Source organism: Salmo salar, chromosome 19, assembly GCF_965601325.2.
Source record: "Salmo salar chromosome 19, fSalSal1, whole genome shotgun sequence".
Lineage (NCBI taxonomy): Eukaryota > Metazoa > Chordata > Actinopteri > Salmoniformes > Salmonidae > Salmo > Salmo salar.
This window is the reverse complement of record NC_138309.1, coordinates 90,800,582-90,820,865: the sequence shown is the minus strand read 5'-3', so window position 1 is coordinate 90,820,865 and position 20,284 is coordinate 90,800,582. Positions and strand designations below refer to the sequence as shown.

Below are 20,284 nucleotides of genomic sequence, written 5' to 3'. Positions count from 1 at the left end.
GAGATGAGCAGTCATCACTAGTGTGGGACACTGGCTGATGCTCTTTCCTGTTATTTTCTTTACACAGAAAGTCAACCAAGTCTGTTCTTTTTACATCCATTGTGAATAACAACACTCCCCCTCGATACCCACCAAGCCTCGGTGTGAAATACAACCTCGTCGTCCCATATCTCCACAGTTTTGTGAAGAGGTGTAAGCGCAGTGGATGTGGTTTGATGTAGTTTACAATCGAAGTTACATACCGCAGTATATCAGAGTTCTGTGCTCAGCTCTTTTTCCACCAGTTGCTCTCGGTGTATCATACAATGAGTCCATATGGCAGAGGGAGACTCATTCATAACTAGAGTGTAGAGGTCTGCCCACCATCCCGCCATAGATAGAGCCCCTTCTGTGCAAAAGCACACCATTTGATCCCATATGGAATCTGTTTTTCATCAATATAGCCACGGGGCACACTGAACATCCCCTGTGCTGTTTCATGCTGGGGAATCGTGAGACAGAACAATATGTCCTTGTGAATAGCATCCCTCTGACATGTACAGCGAACACAAATCAATGCTTGGGCTTCGACCCTCACAGCTAACGTCCATTAGGAGAGCATCAGCTGGGCAGTTTGAGTCCTTCAGTCAGAGCACTACTTCTTGGTTTATCAGTTTGATGACGGTCAAGTGCAGTCTTTTCCCTTAGATCATGGGAACTCTCTCAGTGAATTTTATCTTTTAGATTAGAATTATTTTTATTTTTAAGGTTAACCACATTACAATTGATTGAGATACAAAGATATATATATATATATATCTTTGTGTTTTTTTTTTTAAGGATTTTGGAAATATTCCTGTGACCACATTTTCATATCTGGCGACCCCACCTCTAGTTTTGGTATTGCTGTTATAGGTGGATGAGATTTATTTATTTTTTTATCCATTTTGAATTGAGGCTTTAACACAACAAACTGTGGAATAAGTCAGCAGTATGAATACTTTCTGAAGGTAATGTAATGTGTAATGTAATGGACCTGAGTCATGGTCAAGGGATAATGCCGCGTTCATATCAACTGGGAACTCGGGAAAATACGAGGTCAAATCATGACTTTCCAGCTCGGAAAGTCGGAGCTCCAGAAAGAGAAACGCGTTTGGATGATCATTCAAATCGATATTTCCCCAGTTGTTTTGAACGCGACGTAAGTCCTCCTTACCTTGAAAGATCCTTTTTTAGCCTTGCCGAAAGCAGTCCTCAGCCCGTGGACTACCACTATATCATCTGGACTGGCTGATAAAGCTCTACATTCTGCCCCTGAAACAATAGGATCACTGTGGGATTTAAACGTGTTCGGTGGCGATAAATGACCAAAAACTACCTTTACTCTGTGCATTGTGGTGATAAAAATAAGTAAGTAAACGGATACTTTGAAGTTGAACTATCCACAGATATGCAACCACAGTCAAGCCCGTGTAATGCACAAACACTGTCTATTCGCGGGCGTCTACGCAGGAATGGTGAAAGTGTTACAACGGGAGCGTTCGTCATTTCAGCCGACTTTTAAAGGCAAGTCGAGGCTGAGTGATCTACAAATCACCTTGCATCATAAATAACGTGTCAATGTAATTTGTAGATCAGTCAGTCATTTCCATTTTTTCCTATGATACATCCCGGTGTTGATGCTCTCGAACACGACCAATCCCTCTAGACGGTGAACTTTGGTTTCCACTAGTTATTACAGACACAAAGTCCAAATTGGCTGTATCGTAAAAAGTCATGAAAACAAAAATGTGCTTTTTGGTCTTAAATTGAGGTTAGGATTGGGCATAAGGTTAGCAGTGTGGTTAAAGTTATGTATAAAGTTAAACATTAAGATGCATTTAAAAAAAATAGGGGGGGTTTAGGACTTTGTGGTTGTGGTAACTAGTGACGACACTGAACTTTGGCATATTTCCTTGTTACGATAAGCTACGGCAAGTATGGAGGGACGAAATAGATGGGTCTGGTACCGTTTGCATTATACTTTTGGGGAAGGACTGGTGTGCTCAGTAAACGTAATAAACAGCGTCAGTCCCAAATGTAAATGCGCATAATTTCTAGCATATCAAATAAATAAGGTGCGGCAGGTAGACTAGTGGTTAGAGCGTTGGGCCAGTAACAGAAAGGTTGCTGGATCGAATCCCCGACCTGTCGTTCTGTCCCCGGTAGGCCGTCATTGTAAATAAGAATTTGTTTTTAACTGACTTGCTTAGTTAAATAAAGGTTAAAAAAAAGCATCTAAACTTCAATTCGAACATTTGTGTGTGATGTCTCTACTCTGAGTGGGATCCCATGCGTCCACAGGGGGGCAGCCAGTTCCTGGAGCCAGTCCTCAAAGTGGAATATTCTTGATGCTCAAGTTCTCGCAGACATCAGACCCAGAGGGGACTCTGTTACCGTTCTGCCAGCAGCAGGATATTATGCTGCCAGCATGAATGATGATTTTTTTTTCTTCTCAAAATAAGAGTAACCCCTGCAAAGACATGCATGCTAAACTTGGGGAATATCGATGTACTGCACTAGTGCTAAAACAACTGTTTTTCAACCTTGTGAAGGCCCAAAAAATGGTTAAAGACTCCTCCAGCCACCCAAGTGGTTAAAGACTCCTCCAGCCACCCAAGTGGTTAAAGACTCCTCCAGCCACCCAAGTGGTTAAAGACTCCTCCAGCCACCCAAGTGGTTAAAGACTCCTCCAGCCACCCAAGTGGTTAAAGACTCCTCCAGCCACCCAAGTGGTTAAAGACTCCTCCAGCCACCCAAGTGGTTAAAGACTCCTCCAGCCACCCAAGTGGTTAAAGACTCCTCCAGCCACCCAAGTGGTTAAAGACTCCTCCAGCCACCCAAGTGGTTAAAGACTCCTCCAGCCACCCAAGTGGTTAAAGACTCCTCCAGCCACCCAAGCTATAGACTGTTCTCTCTGCCCCCAAGACCTAAGACTGATAAATAGCTTTTTCATTTATCCTAACTAGGCAAGTCAACAAATTCTTATTTACAATGACAACCTACCCCAGCCAATTGTGCGCCGCCCTATGGGACTCCCAATCACGACCGGTTGTGATACAGCCTGGAATCAAACCAGGGTCTGTAGTGACACCTCTAGCACTGAGATGCAGTGCCTTAGACCACTCGGGAGCAGCAGGCTAAGCTAACAGAATGGCAACACAGACTGAGTTGATCCTTGTTTTATTGTCTCTATGCACACTCACAGGACTCTACATGCCTAGTTTGATAAAGGTTCAATTAAAAAAGGCAAGTCAGTTAAGAACAAATTCTCATTTACGGCCTACTGGGGAACAGTGGGTTAACTGCCTTGTTCAGAAAGACAGATTTTTACCTTGTCAGCTCAGGGATTCAATCCAGCAACCTTTTGGTTACTGGCCCAACGCTCTAACCACTAGGCTAGCTGCTGCACATGTATACTGACTCTACACACATTTATATATAATCATCATATACACTGCTGCTACTCTGTTTATCATATATCCTGATGCCTAGTCACCTTCCCCCTATACATATCTACCTCCATCACTCCAGTATCCCTGTCTCCTTTCCCCTATACATATCTACCTCCATCCCTCCAGTATCCCTGTCCCCTTCCCCCTATACATATCTACCTCCATCACTCCAGTATCCCTGTCTCCTTCCCCCTATACATATCTACCTCCATCACTCCAGTATCCCTGTCCCCTATACATATCTACCTCCATCACTCCAGTATCCCTGTCCCCTTCCCCCTATACATATCTACCTCCATCACTCCAGCATCCCTGTCCCCTTCCCCCTATACATATCTACCTCCATCACTCCAGTATCCCTGTCCCCTTCCCCCTATACATATCTACCTCCATCACTCCACTATCCCTGTCTCCTATACATATCTACCTCCATCACTCCAGTATCCCTGTCCCCTGTCCCCTTCCCCCTATACATATCTACCTCCATCACTCCAGTATCCCTGTCTCCTATACATATCTACCTCCATCACTCCAGTATCCCTGTCCCCTTCCCCCTATACATATCTACCTCCATCACTCCAGTATCCCTGTCTCCTATACATATCTACCTCCATCACTCCAGTATCCCTGTCCCCTTCCCCCTATACATATCTACCTCCATCCCTCCAGTATCCCTGTCCCCTTCCCCCTATACATATCTACCTCCATCACTCCAGTATCCCTGTCCCCTTCCCCCTATACATATCTACCTCCATCACTCCAGTATCCCTGTCTCCTTCCCCCTATACATATCTACCTCCATCCCTCCAGTATCCCTGTCCCCTTCCCCCTATACATATCTACCTCCATCACTCCAGTATCCCTGTCCCCTATACATATCTACCTCCATCACTCCAGTATCCCTGTCCCCTTCCCCCTATACATATCTACCTCCATCCCTCCAGTATCCCTGTCTCCTATACATATCTACCTCCATCACTCCAGTATCCCTGTCCCCTTCCCCCTATACATATCTACCTCCATCACTCCAGTATCCCTGTCCCCTTCCCCCTATACATATCTACCTCCATCACTCCAGTATCCCTGTCCCCTTCCCCCTATACATATCTACCTCCATCACTCCAGTATCCCTGTCTCCTTCCCCCTATACATATCTACCTCCATCACTCCAGTATCCCTGTCCCCTTCCCCCTATACATATCTACCTCCATCACTCCAGTATCCCTGTCCCCTTCCCCCTATACATATCTACCTCCATCACTCCAGTATCCCTGTCCCCTTCCCCCTATACATATCTACCTCCATCACTCCAGTATCCCTGTCCCCTTCCCCCTATACATATCTACCTCCATCACTCCAGTATCCCTGTCCCCTTCCCCCTATACATATCTAGCTCCATCCCTCCAGTATCCCTGTCCCCTATACATATCTACCTCCATCCCTCTAGTATCCCTGTCCCCTATACATATCTACCTCCATCCCTCCAGTATCCCTGTCCCCTTCCCCCTATACATATCTACCTCCATCACTCCAGTATCCCTGTCCCCTATACATATCTACCTCCATCACTCCAGTATCCCTGTCCCCTTCCCCCTATACATATCTACCTCCATCACTCCAGTATCCCTGTCCCCTTCCCCCTATACATATCTACCTCCATCCCTCCAGTATCCCTGTCCCCTTCCCCCTATACATATCTACCTCCATCACTCCAGTATCCCTGTCCCCTATACATATCTACCTCCATCCCTCCAGTATCCCTGTCCCCTTCCCCCTATACATATCTACCTCCATCACTCCAGTATCCCTGTCCCCTTCCCCCTATACATATCTACCTCCATCACTCCAGTATCCCTGTCTCCTTCCCCCTATACATATCTACCTCCATCACTCCAGTATCCCTGTCCCCTTCCCCCTAAACATATCTACCTCCATCACTCCAGTATCCCTGTCCCCTTCCCCCTATACATATCTACCTCCATCACTCCAGTATCCCTGTCCCCTTCCCCCTATACATATCTACCTCCATCACTCCAGTATCCCTGTCCCCTTCCCCCTATACATATCTACCTCCATCACTCCAGTATCCCTGTCCCCTTCCCCCTATACATATCTACCTCCATCACTCCAGTATCCCTGTCTCCTTCCCCCTATACATATCTACCTCCATCACTCCAGTATCCCTGTCCCCTTCTCCCTATACATATCTACCTCCATCCCTCCAGTATCCCTGTCCCCTTCCCCCTATACATATCTACCTCCATCACTCCAGTATCCCTGTCCCCTTCCCCCTATACATATCTACCTCCATCACTCCAGTATCCCTGTCTCCTTCCCCCTATACATATCTACCTCCATCCCTCCAGTATCCCTGTCCCCTTCCCCCTATACATATCTACCTCCATCCCTCCAGTATCCCTGTCCCCTATACATATCTACCTCCATCCCTCCAGTATCCCTGTCCCCTGTCCCCTATACATATCTACCTCCATTACTCCAGTATCCCTGTCCCCTTCCCCCTATACATATCTACCTCCATCCCTCCAGTATCCCTGTCCCCTATACATATCTACCTCCATCCCTCCAGTATCCCTTCCCCCTATACATATCTACCTCCATCACTCCAGTATCCCTGTCCCCTTCCCCCTATACATATCTACCTCCATCACTCCAGTATCCCTGTCCCCTATACATATCTACCTCCATCCCTCCAGTATCCCTGTCCCCTTCCCCCTATACATATCTACCTCCATCACTCCAGTATCCCTGTCCCCTTCCCCCTATACATATCTACCTCCATCACTCCAGTATCCCTGTCCCCTTCCCCCTATACATATCTACCTCCATCACTCCAGTATCCCTGTCCCCTTCTCCCTATACATATCTACCTCCATCACTCCAGTATCCCTGTCTCCTTCCCCCTATACATATCTACCTCCATCCCTCCAGTATCCCTGTCCCTTCCCCCTATACATATCTACCTCCATCACTCCAGTATCCCTGTCTCCTTCCCCCTATACATATCTACCTCCATCACTCCAGTATCCCTGTCCCCTTCTCCCTATACATATCTACCTCCATCCCTCCAGTATCCCTGTCCCCTGTCCCCTATACATATCTACCTCCATCACTCCAGTATCCCTGTCTCCTTCCCCCTATACATATCTACCTCCATCCCTCCAGTATCCCTGTCCCCTTCCCCCTATACATATCTACCTCCATCACTCCAGTATCCCTGTCTCCTTCCCCCTATACATATCTACCTCCATCACTCCAGTATCCCTGTCTCCTTCCCCTATACATATCTACCTCCATCACTCCAGTATCCCTGTCCCCTTCCCCCTATACATATCTACCTCCATCACTCCAGTATCCCTGTTCCCTTCCCCCTATACATATCTACCGCCATCACTCCAGTATCCCTGTCCCCTTCTCCCTATACATATCTACCTCCATCCCTCCAGTATCCCTGTCCCCTTCCCCCTATACATATCCACCTCCATCCCTCCAGTATCCCTGTCCCCTTCCCCCTATACATATCTACCTCCATCCCTCCAGTATCCCTGTCCCCTATACATATCTACCTCCATCCCTCCAGTATCCCTGTCCCCTGTCCCCTATACATATCTACCTCCATCACTCCAGTATCCCTGTCCCCTTCCCCCTATACATATCTACCTCCATCCCTCCAGTATCCCTGTCCCCTATACATATCTACCTCCATCCCTCCAGTATCCCTTCCCCCTATACATATCTACCTCCATCCCTCCAGTATCCCTGTCCCCTTCCCCCTATACATATCTACCTCCATCACTCCAGTATCCCTGTCCCCTATACATATCTACCTCCATCACTCCAGTATCCCTGTCCCCTGTCCCCTATACATATCTACCTCCATCCCTCCAGTATCCCTTCCCCCTATACATATCTACCTCCATCCCTCCAGTATCCCTGTCCCCTATACATATCTACCTCCATCCCTCCAGTATCCCTGTCCCCTATACATATCTACCTCCATCACTCCAGTATCCCTGTCTCCTTCCCCCTATACATATCTACCTCCATCACTCCAGTATCCCTGTCCCCTTCTCCCTATACATATCTACCTCCATCCCTCCAGTATCCCTGTCCCCTGTCCCCTATACATATCTATCTCCATCACTCCAGTATCCCTGTCTCCTTCCCCCTATACATATCTACCTCCATCCCTCCAGTATCCCTGTCCCCTTCCCCCTATACATATCTACCTCCATCACTCCAGTATCCCTGTCTCCTTCCCCCTATACATATCTACCTCCATCACTCCAGTATCCCTGTCCCCTTCTCCCTATACATATCTACCTCCATCACTCCAGTATCCCTGTCTCCTTCCCCCTATACATATCTACCTCCATCCCTCCAGTATCCCTGTCCCCTTCCCCCTATACATATCTACCTCCATCCCTCCAGTATCCCTGTCCCCTATACATATCTACCTCCATCCCTCCAGTATCCCTGTCCCCTGTCCCCTATACATATCTACCTCCATTACTCCAGTATCCCTGTCCCCTTCCCCCTATACATATCTACCTCCATCCCTCCAGTATCCCTGTCCCCTATACATATCTACCTCCATCCCTCCAGTATCCCTTCCCCCTATACATATCTACCTCCATCACTCCAGTATCCCTGTCCCCTTCCCCCTATACATATCTACCTCCATCACTCCAGTATCCCTGTCCCCTATACATATCTACCTCCATCCCTCCAGTATCCCTGTCCCCTTCCCCCTATACATATCTACCTCCATCACTCCAGTATCCCTGTCCCCTTCCCCCTATACATATCTACCTCCATCACTCCAGTATCCCTGTCCCCTTCCCCCTATACATATCTACCTCCATCACTCCAGTATCCCTGTCCCCTTCTCCCTATACATATCTACCTCCATCACTCCAGTATCCCTGTCTCCTTCCCCCTATACATATCTACCTCCATCCCTCCAGTATCCCTGTCCCTTCCCCCTATACATATCTACCTCCATCACTCCAGTATCCCTGTCTCCTTCCCCCTATACATATCTACCTCCATCACTCCAGTATCCCTGTCCCCTTCTCCCTATACATATCTACCTCCATCCCTCCAGTATCCCTGTCCCCTGTCCCCTATACATATCTACCTCCATCACTCCAGTATCCCTGTCTCCTTCCCCCTATACATATCTACCTCCATCCCTCCAGTATCCCTGTCCCCTTCCCCCTATACATATCTACCTCCATCACTCCAGTATCCCTGTCTCCTTCCCCCTATACATATCTACCTCCATCACTCCAGTATCCCTGTCTCCTTCCCCTATACATATCTACCTCCATCACTCCAGTATCCCTGTCCCCTTCCCCCTATACATATCTACCTCCATCACTCCAGTATCCCTGTTCCCTTCCCCCTATACATATCTACCGCCATCACTCCAGTATCCCTGTCCCCTTCTCCCTATACATATCTACCTCCATCCCTCCAGTATCCCTGTCCCCTTCCCCCTATACATATCCACCTCCATCCCTCCAGTATCCCTGTCCCCTTCCCCCTATACATATCTACCTCCATCCCTCCAGTATCCCTGTCCCCTATACATATCTACCTCCATCCCTCCAGTATCCCTGTCCCCTGTCCCCTATACATATCTACCTCCATCACTCCAGTATCCCTGTCCCCTTCCCCCTATACATATCTACCTCCATCCCTCCAGTATCCCTGTCCCCTATACATATCTACCTCCATCCCTCCAGTATCCCTTCCCCCTATACATATCTACCTCCATCCCTCCAGTATCCCTGTCCCCTTCCCCCTATACATATCTACCTCCATCACTCCAGTATCCCTGTCCCCTATACATATCTACCTCCATCACTCCAGTATCCCTGTCCCCTGTCCCCTATACATATCTACCTCCATCCCTCCAGTATCCCTTCCCCCTATACATATCTACCTCCATCCCTCCAGTATCCCTGTCCCCTATACATATCTACCTCCATCCCTCCAGTATCCCTGTCCCCTATACATATCTACCTCCATCACTCCAGTATCCCTGTCTCCTTCCCCCTATACATATCTACCTCCATCACTCCAGTATCCCTGTCCCCTTCTCCCTATACATATCTACCTCCATCCCTCCAGTATCCCTGTCCCCTGTCCCCTATACATATCTATCTCCATCACTCCAGTATCCCTGTCTCCTTCCCCCTATACATATCTACCTCCATCCCTCCAGTATCCCTGTCCCCTTCCCCCTATACATATCTACCTCCATCACTCCAGTATCCCTGTCTCCTTCCCCCTATACATATCTACCTCCATCACTCCAGTATCCCTGTCCCCTTCCCCCTATACATATCTACCTCCATCACTCCAGTAGCCCTGTCTCCTTCCCCCTATACATATCTACCTCCATCACTCCAGTATCCCTGTCCCCTTCTCCCTATACATATCTACCTCCATCACTCCAGTATCCCTGTCCCCTTCCCCCTATACATATCTACCTCCATCCCTCCAGTATCCCTGTCCCCTATACATATCTACCTCCATCCCTCCAGTATCCCTGTCCCCTGTCCCCTATACATATCTACCTCCATCACTCCAGTATCCCTGTCCTCTTCCCCCTATACATATCTACCTCCATCCCTCCAGTATCCCTGTCCCCTATACATATCTACCTCCATCCCTCCAGTATCCCTTCCCCCTATACATATCTACCTCCATCCCTCCAGTATCCCTGTCCCCTTCCCCCTATACATATCTACCTCCATCACTCCAGTATCCCTGTCCCCTATACATATCTACCTCCATCACTCCAGTATCCCTGTCCCCTGTCCCCTATACATATCTACCTCCATCCCTCCAGTATCCCTTCCCCCTATACATATCTACCTCCATCCCTCCAGTATCCCTGTCCCCTATACATATCTACCTCCATCCCTCCAGTATCCCTGTCCCCTATACATATCTACCTCCATCACTCCAATATCCCTGTCTCCTTCCCCCTATACATATCTACCTCCATCACTCCAGTATCCCTGTCCCCTTCTCCCTATACATATCTACCTCCATCCCTCCAGTATCCCTGTCCCCTGTCCCCTATACATATCTACCTCCATCACTCCAGTATCCCTGTCTCCTTCCCCCTATACATATCTACCTCCATCCCTCCAGTATCCCTGTCCCCTTCCCCCTATACATATCTACCTCCATCACTCCAGTATCCCTGTCTCCTTCCCCCTATACATATCTACCTCCATCACTCCAGTATCCCTGTCTCCTTCCCCTATACATATCTACCTCCATCACTCCAGTATCCCTGTCCCCTTCCCCCTATACATATCTACCTCCATCACTCCAGTATCCCTGTTCCCTTCCCCCTATACATATCTACCGCCATCACTCCAGTATCCCTGTCCCCTTCTCCCTATACATATCTACCTCCATCCCTCCAGTATCCCTGTCCCCTTCCCCCTATACATATCCACCTCCATCCCTCCAGTATCCCTGTCCCCTTCCCCCTATACATATCTACCTCCATCCCTCCAGTATCCCTGTCCCCTATACATATCTACCTCCATCCCTCCAGTATCCCTGTCCCCTATACATATCTACCTCCATCACTCCAGTATCCCTGTCCCCTTCCCCCTATACATATCTACCTCCATCCCTCCAGTATCCCTGTCCCCTATACATATCTACCTCCATCCCTCCAGTATCCCTTCCCCCTATACATATCTACCTCCATCCCTCCAGTATCCCTGTCCCCTTCCCCCTATACATATCTACCTCCATCACTCCAGTATCCCTGTCCCCTATACATATCTACCTCCATCACTCCAGTATCCCTGTCCCCTATACATATCTACCTCCATCCCTCCAGTATCCCTTCCCCCTATACATATCTACCTCCATCCCTCCAGTATCCCTGTCCCCTATACATATCTACCTCCATCCCTCCAGTATCCCTGTCCCCTATACATATCTACCTCCATCACTCCAGTATCCCTGTCTCCTTCCCCCTATACATATCTACCTCCATCACTCCAGTATCCCTGTCCCCTTCTCCCTATACATATCTACCTCCATCCCTCCAGTATCCCTGTCCCCTGTCCCCTATACATATCTATCTCCATCACTCCAGTATCCCTGTCTCCTTCCCCCTATACATATCTACCTCCATCCCTCCAGTATCCCTGTCCCCTTCCCCCTATACATATCTACCTCCATCACTCCAGTATCCCTGTCTCCTTCCCCCTATACATATCTACCTCCATCACTCCAGTATCCCTGTCCCCTTCCCCCTATACATATCTACCTCCATCACTCCAGTAGCCCTGTCTCCTTCCCCCTATACATATCTACCTCCATCACTCCAGTATCCCTGTCCCCTTCTCCCTATACATATCTACCTCCATCACTCCAGTATCCCTGTCCCCTTCCCCCTATACATATCTACCTCCATCCCTCCAGTATCCCTGTCCCCTATACATATCTACCTCCATCCCTCCAGTATCCCTGTCCCCTGTCCCCTATACATATCTACCTCCATCACTCCAGTATCCCTGTCCTCTTCCCCCTATACATATCTACCTCCATCCCTCCAGTATCCCTGTCCCCTATACATATCTACCTCCATCCCTCCAGTATCCCTTCCCCCTATACATATCTACCTTCATCCCTCCAGTATCCCTGTCCCCTTCCCCCTATACATATCTACCTCCATCACTCCAGTATCCCTGTCCCCTATACATATCTACCTCCATCACTCCAGTATCCCTGTCCCCTGTCCCCTATACATATCTACCTCCATCCCTCCAGTATCCCTTCCCCCTATACATATCTACCTCCATCCCTCCAGTATCCCTGTCCCCTATACATATCTACCTCCATCCCTCCAGTATCCCTGTCCCCTATACATATCTACCTCCATCACTCCAATATCCCTGTCTCCTTCCCCCTATACATATCTACCTCCATCACTCCAGTATCCCTGTCCCCTTCTCCCTATACATATCTACCTCCATCCCTCCAGTATCCCTGTCCCCTGTCCCCTATACATATCTACCTCCATCACTCCAGTATCCCTGTCTCCTTCCCCCTATACATATCTACCTCCATCCCTCCAGTATCCCTGTCCCCTTCCCCCTATACATATCTACCTCCATCACTCCAGTATCCCTGTCTCCTTCCCCCTATACATATCTACCTCCATCACTCCAGTATCCCTGTCCCCTATACATATCTACCTCCATCACTCCAGTATCCCTGTCCCCTTCCCCCTATACATATCTACCTCCATCACTCCAGTATCCCTGTCTCCTTCCCCCTATACATATCTACCTCCATCACTCCAGTATCCCTGTCCCCTTCTCCCTATACATATCTACCTCCATCACTCCAGTATCCCTGTCCCCTATACATATCTACCTCCATCCCTCCAGTATCCCTGTCCCCTTCCCCCTATACATATCTACCTCCATCACTCCAGTATCCCTGTCCCCTTCCCCCTATACATATCTACCTCCATCACTCCAGTATCCCTGTCTCCTTCCCCCTATACATATCTACCTCCATCACTCCAGTATCCCTGTCCCCTTCCCCCTAAACATATCTACCTCCATCACTCCAGTATCCCTGTCCCCTTCCCCCTATACATATCTACCTCCATCACTCCAGTATCCCTGTCCCCTTCCCCCTATACATATCTACCTCCATCACTCCAGTATCCCTGTCCCCTTCCCCCTATACATATCTACCTCCATCACTCCAGTATCCCTGTCCCCTTCCCCCTATACATATCTACCTCCATCACTCCAGTATCCCTGTCTCCTTCCCCCTATACATATCTACCTCCATCACTCCAGTATCCCTGTCCCCTTCTCCCTATACATATCTACCTCCATCCCTCCAGTATCCCTGTCCCCTTCCCCCTATACATATCTACCTCCATCACTCCAGTATCCCTGTCCCCTTCCCCCTATACATATCTACCTCCATCACTCCAGTATCCCTGTCTCCTTCCCCCTATACATATCTACCTCCATCCCTCCAGTATCCCTGTCCCCTTCCCCCTATACATATCTACCTCCATCCCTCCAGTATCCCTGTCCCCTATACATATCTACCTCCATCCCTCCAGTATCCCTGTCCCCTGTCCCCTATACATATCTACCTCCATTACTCCAGTATCCCTGTCCCCTTCCCCCTATACATATCTACCTCCATCCCTCCAGTATCCCTGTCCCCTATACATATCTACCTCCATCCCTCCAGTATCCCTTCCCCCTATACATATCTACCTCCATCACTCCAGTATCCCTGTCCCCTTCCCCCTATACATATCTACCTCCATCACTCCAGTATCCCTGTCCCCTATACATATCTACCTCCATCCCTCCAGTATCCCTGTCCCCTTCCCCCTATACATATCTACCTCCATCACTCCAGTATCCCTGTCCCCTTCCCCCTATACATATCTACCTCCATCACTCCAGTATCCCTGTCCCCTTCCCCCTATACATATCTACCTCCATCACTCCAGTATCCCTGTCCCCTTCTCCCTATACATATCTACCTCCATCACTCCAGTATCCCTGTCTCCTTCCCCCTATACATATCTACCTCCATCCCTCCAGTATCCCTGTCCCTTCCCCCTATACATATCTACCTCCATCACTCCAGTATCCCTGTCTCCTTCCCCCTATACATATCTACCTCCATCACTCCAGTATCCCTGTCCCCTTCTCCCTATACATATCTACCTCCATCCCTCCAGTATCCCTGTCCCCTGTCCCCTATACATATCTACCTCCATCACTCCAGTATCCCTGTCTCCTTCCCCCTATACATATCTACCTCCATCCCTCCAGTATCCCTGTCCCCTTCCCCCTATACATATCTACCTCCATCACTCCAGTATCCCTGTCTCCTTCCCCCTATACATATCTACCTCCATCACTCCAGTATCCCTGTCTCCTTCCCCTATACATATCTACCTCCATCACTCCAGTATCCCTGTCCCCTTCCCCCTATACATATCTACCTCCATCACTCCAGTATCCCTGTTCCCTTCCCCCTATACATATCTACCGCCATCACTCCAGTATCCCTGTCCCCTTCTCCCTATACATATCTACCTCCATCCCTCCAGTATCCCTGTCCCCTTCCCCCTATACATATCCACCTCCATCCCTCCAGTATCCCTGTCCCCTTCCCCCTATACATATCTACCTCCATCCCTCCAGTATCCCTGTCCCCTATACATATCTACCTCCATCCCTCCAGTATCCCTGTCCCCTGTCCCCTATACATATCTACCTCCATCACTCCAGTATCCCTGTCCCCTTCCCCCTATACATATCTACCTCCATCCCTCCAGTATCCCTGTCCCCTATACATATCTACCTCCATCCCTCCAGTATCCCTTCCCCCTATACATATCTACCTCCATCCCTCCAGTATCCCTGTCCCCTTCCCCCTATACATATCTACCTCCATCACTCCAGTATCCCTGTCCCCTATACATATCTACCTCCATCACTCCAGTATCCCTGTCCCCTGTCCCCTATACATATCTACCTCCATCCCTCCAGTATCCCTTCCCCCTATACATATCTACCTCCATCCCTCCAGTATCCCTGTCCCCTATACATATCTACCTCCATCCCTCCAGTATCCCTGTCCCCTATACATATCTACCTCCATCACTCCAGTATCCCTGTCTCCTTCCCCCTATACATATCTACCTCCATCCCTCCAGTATCCCTGTCCCCTTCCCCCTATACATATCTACCTCCATCACTCCAGTATCCCTGTCTCCTTCCCCCTATACATATCTACCTCCATCACTCCAGTATCCCTGTCTCCTTCCCCTATACATATCTACCTCCATCACTCCAGTATCCCTGTCCCCTTCCCCCTATACATATCTACCTCCATCACTCCAGTATCCCTGTTCCCTTCCCCCTATACATATCTACCGCCATCACTCCAGTATCCCTGTCCCCTTCTCCCTATACATATCTACCTCCATCCCTCCAGTATCCCTGTCCCCTTCCCCCTATACATATCCACCTCCATCCCTCCAGTATCCCTGTCCCCTTCCCCCTATACATATCTACCTCCATCCCTCCAGTATCCCTGTCCCCTATACATATCTACCTCCATCCCTCCAGTATCCCTGTCCCCTGTCCCCTATACATATCTACCTCCATCACTCCAGTATCCCTGTCCCCTTCCCCCTATACATATCTACCTCCATCCCTCCAGTATCCCTGTCCCCTATACATATCTACCTCCATCCCTCCAGTATCCCTTCCCCCTATACATATCTACCTCCATCCCTCCAGTATCCCTGTCCCCTTCCCCCTATACATATCTACCTCCATCACTCCAGTATCCCTGTCCCCTATACATATCTACCTCCATCACTCCAGTATCCCTGTCCCCTGTCCCCTATACATATCTACCTCCATCCCTCCAGTATCCCTTCCCCCTATACATATCTACCTCCATCCCTCCAGTATCCCTGTCCCCTATACATATCTACCTCCATCCCTCCAGTATCCCTGTCCCCTATACATATCTACCTCCATCACTCCAGTATCCCTGTCTCCTTCCCCCTATACATATCTACCTCCATCACTCCAGTATCCCTGTCCCCTTCTCCCTATACATATCTACCTCCATCCCTCCAGTATCCCTGTCCCCTGTCCCCTATACATATCTATCTCCATCACTCCAGTATCCCTGTCTCCTTCCCCCTATACATATCTACCTCCATCCCTCCAGTATCCCTGTCCCCTTCCCCCTATACATATCTACCTCCATCACTCCAGTATCCCTGTCTCCTTCCCCCTATACATATCTACCTCCATCACTCCAGTATCCCTGTCCCCTTCCCCCTATACATATCTACCTCCATCACTCCAGTATCCCTGTCTCCTTCCCCCTATACATATCTACCTCCATCACTCCAGTATCCCTGTCCCCTTCTCCCTATACATATCTACCTCCATCACTCCAGTATCCCTGTCCCCTTCCCCCTATACATATCTACCTCCATCCCTCCAGTATCCCTGTCCCCTATACATATCTACCTCCATCCCTCCAGTATCCCTGTCCCCTGTCCCCTATACATATCTACCTCCATCACTCCAGTATCCCTGTCCTCTTCCCCCTATACATATCTACCTCCATCCCTCCAGTATCCCTGTCCCCTATACATATCTACCTCCATCCCTCCAGTATCCCTTCCCCCTATACATATCTACCTCCATCCCTCCAGTATCCCTGTCCCCTTCCCCCTATACATATCTACCTCCATCACTCCAGTATCCCTGTCCCCTATACATATCTACCTCCATCACTCCAGTATCCCTGTCCCCTGTCCCCTATACATATCTACCTCCATCCCTCCAGTATCCCTTCCCCCTATACATATCTACCTCCATCCCTCCAGTATCCCTGTCCCCTATACATATCTACCTCCATCCCTCCAGTATCCCTGTCCCCTATACATATCTACCTCCATCACTCCAGTATCCCTGTCTCCTTCCCCCTATACATATCTACCTCCATCACTCCAGTATCCCTGTCCCCTTCTCCCTATACATATCTACCTCCATCCCTCCAGTATCCCTGTCCCCTGTCCCCTATACATATCTACCTCCATCACTCCAGTATCCCTGTCTCCTTCCCCCTATACATATCTACCTCCATCCCTCCAGTATCCCTGTCCCCTTCCCCCTATACATATCTACCTCCATCACTCCAGTATCCCTGTCTCCTTCCCCCTATACATATCTACCTCCATCACTCCAGTATCCCTGTCCCCTATACATATCTACCTCCATCACTCCAGTATCCCTGTCCCCTTCCCCCTATACATATCTACCTCCATCACTCCAGTATCCCTGTCTCCTTCCCCCTATACATATCTACCTCCATCACTCCAGTATCCCTGTCCCCTTCTCCCTATACATATCTACCTCCATCCCTCCAGTATCCCTGTCCCCTTCCCCCTATACATATCTACCTCCATCCCTCCAGTATCCCTGTCCCCTTCCCCCTATACATATCTACCTCCATCACTCCAGTATCCCTGTCTCCTTCCCCCTATACATATCTACCTCCATCCCTCCAGTATCCCTGTCCCCTATACATATCTACCTCCATCCCTCCAGTATCCCTGTTCCCTATACATATCTACCTCCATCACTCCAGTATCCCTGTCCCCTTCCCCCTATACATATCTACCTCCATCCCTCCAGTATCCCTGTCCCCTATACATATCTACCTCCATCACTCCAGTATCCCTGTCTCCTTCCCCCTATACATATCTACCTCCATCCCTCCAGTATCCCTGTCCCCTATACATATCTACCTCCATCCCTCCAGTATCCCTGTCCCCTATACATATCTACCTCCATCCCTCCAGTATCCCTGTCCCCTTCCCCCTATACATATCTACCTCCATCCCTCCAGTATCCCTGTCCCCTATACATATCTACCTCCATCACTCCAGTATCCCTGTCTCCTTCCCCTATACATATCTACCTCCATCACTCCAGTATCCCTGTCCCCTTCCCCCTATACATATCTACCTCCATCACTCCAGTATCCCTGTTCCCTTCCCCCTATACATATCTACCGCCATCACTCCAGTATCCCTGTCCCCTTCTCCCTATACATATCTACCTCCATCCCTCCAGTATCCCTGTCCCCTTCCCCCTATACATATCCACCTCCATCCCTCCAGTATCCCTGTCCCCTTCCCCCTATACATATCTACCTCCATCCCTCCAGTATCCCTGTCCCCTATACATATCTACCTCCATCCCTCCAGTATCCCTGTCCCCTGTCCCCTATACATATCTACCTCCATCACTCCAGTATCCCTGTCCCCTTCCCCCTATACATATCTACCTCCATCCCTCCAGTATCCCTGTCCCCTATACATATCTACCTCCATCCCTCCAGTATCCCTTCCCCCTATACATATCTACCTCCATCCCTCCAGTATCCCTGTCCCCTTCCCCCTATACATATCTACCTCCATCACTCCAGTATCCCTGTCCCCTATACATATCTACCTCCATCACTCCAGTATCCCTGTCCCCTGTCCCCTATACATATCTACCTCCATCCCTCCAGTATCCCTTCCCCCTATACATATCTACCTCCATCCCTCCAGTATCCCTGTCCCCTATACATATCTACCTCCATCCCTCCAGTATCCCTGTCCCCTATACATATCTACCTCCATCACTCCAGTATCCCTGTCTCCTTCCCCCTATACATATCTACCTCCATCACTCCAGTATCCCTGTCCCCTTCTCCCTATACATATCTACCTCCATCCCTCCAGTATCCCTGTCCCCTGTCCCCTATACATATCTATCTCCATCACTCCAGTATCCCTGTCTCCTTCCCCCTATACATATCTACCTCCATCCCTCCAGTATCCCTGTCCCCTTCCCCCTATACATATCTACCTCCATCACTCCAGTATCCCTGTCTCCTTCCCCCTATACATATCTACCTCCATCACTCCAGTATCCCTGTCCCCTTCCCCCTATACATATCTACCTCCATCACTCCAGTATCCCTGTCTCCTTCCCCCTATACATATCTACCTCCATCACTCCAGTATCCCTGTCCCCTTCTCCCTATACATATCTACCTCCATCACTCCAGTATCCCTGTCCCCTTCCCCCTATACATATCTACCTCCATCCCTCCAGTATCCCTGTCCCCTATACATATCTACCTCCATCCCTCCAGTATCCCTGTCCCCTGTCCCCTATACATATCTACCTCCATCACTCCAGTATCCCTGTCCTCTTCCCCCTATACATATCTACCTCCATCCCTCCAGTATCCCTGTCCCCTATACATATCTACCTCCATCCCTCCAGTATCCCTTCCCCCTATACATATCTACCTCCATCCCTCCAGTATCCCTGTCCCCTTCCCCCTATACATATCTACCTCCATCACTCCAGTATCCCTGTCCCCTATACATATCTACCTCCATCACTCCAGTATCCCTGTCCCCTGTCCCCTATACATATCTACCTCCATCCCTCCAGTATCCCTTCCCCCTATACATATCTACCTCCATCCCTCCAGTATCCCTGTCCCCTATACATATCTACCTCCATCCCTCCAGTATCCCTGTCCCCTATACATATCTACCTCCATCACTCCAGTATCCCTGTCTCCTTCCCCCTATACATATCTACCTCCATCACTCCAGTATCCCTGTCCCCTTCTCCCTATACATATCTACCTCCATCCCTCCAGTATCCCTGTCCCCTGTCCCCTATACATATCTACCTCCATCACTCCAGTATCCCTGTCTCCTTCCCCCTATACATATCTACCTCCATCCCTCCAGTATCCCTGTCCCCTTCCCCCTATACATATCTACCTCCATCACTCCAGTATCCCTGTCTCCTTCCCCCTATACATATCTACCTCCATCACTCCAGTATCCCTGTCCCCTATACATATCTACCTCCATCACTCCAGTATCCCTGTCCCCTTCCCCCTATACATATCTACCTCCATCACTCCAGTATCCCTGTCTCCTTCCCCCTATACATATCTACCTCCATCACTCCAGTATCCCTGTCCCCTTCTCCCTATACATATCTACCTCCATCCCTCCAGTATCCCTGTCCCCTTCCCCCTATACATATCTACCTCCATCCCTCCAGTATCCCTGTCCCCTTCCCCCTATACATATCTACCTCCATCACTCCAGTATCCCTGTCTCCTTCCCCCTATAC

General features: G+C 49.2%; 1 protein-coding gene across 50 annotated transcripts in view; it reads right to left on the bottom strand.

Moving 5' to 3' along the window:
• The window catches only part of acaa1 (acetyl-CoA acyltransferase 1), a 30,625-nt gene extending 28,972 nt beyond the window's left edge, over nt 1-1,653 (bottom strand). For all 50 annotated transcript variants that reach the window (XR_014381730.1, XR_014381750.1, XR_014381753.1 and 47 more), the window contains exon 1: nt 1,196-1,653. Coding sequence is in view for 1 of the 50 variants with exons in the window: in XM_082966030.1 (XP_082822156.1) it covers nt 1,196-1,372 (177 nt within the window). In the remaining 49 variants the exon portion in view is untranslated. The remainder of the gene's footprint in view (nt 1-1,195) is intronic.
• Between the last annotated feature and the right edge of the window lie 18,631 nt (nt 1,654-20,284).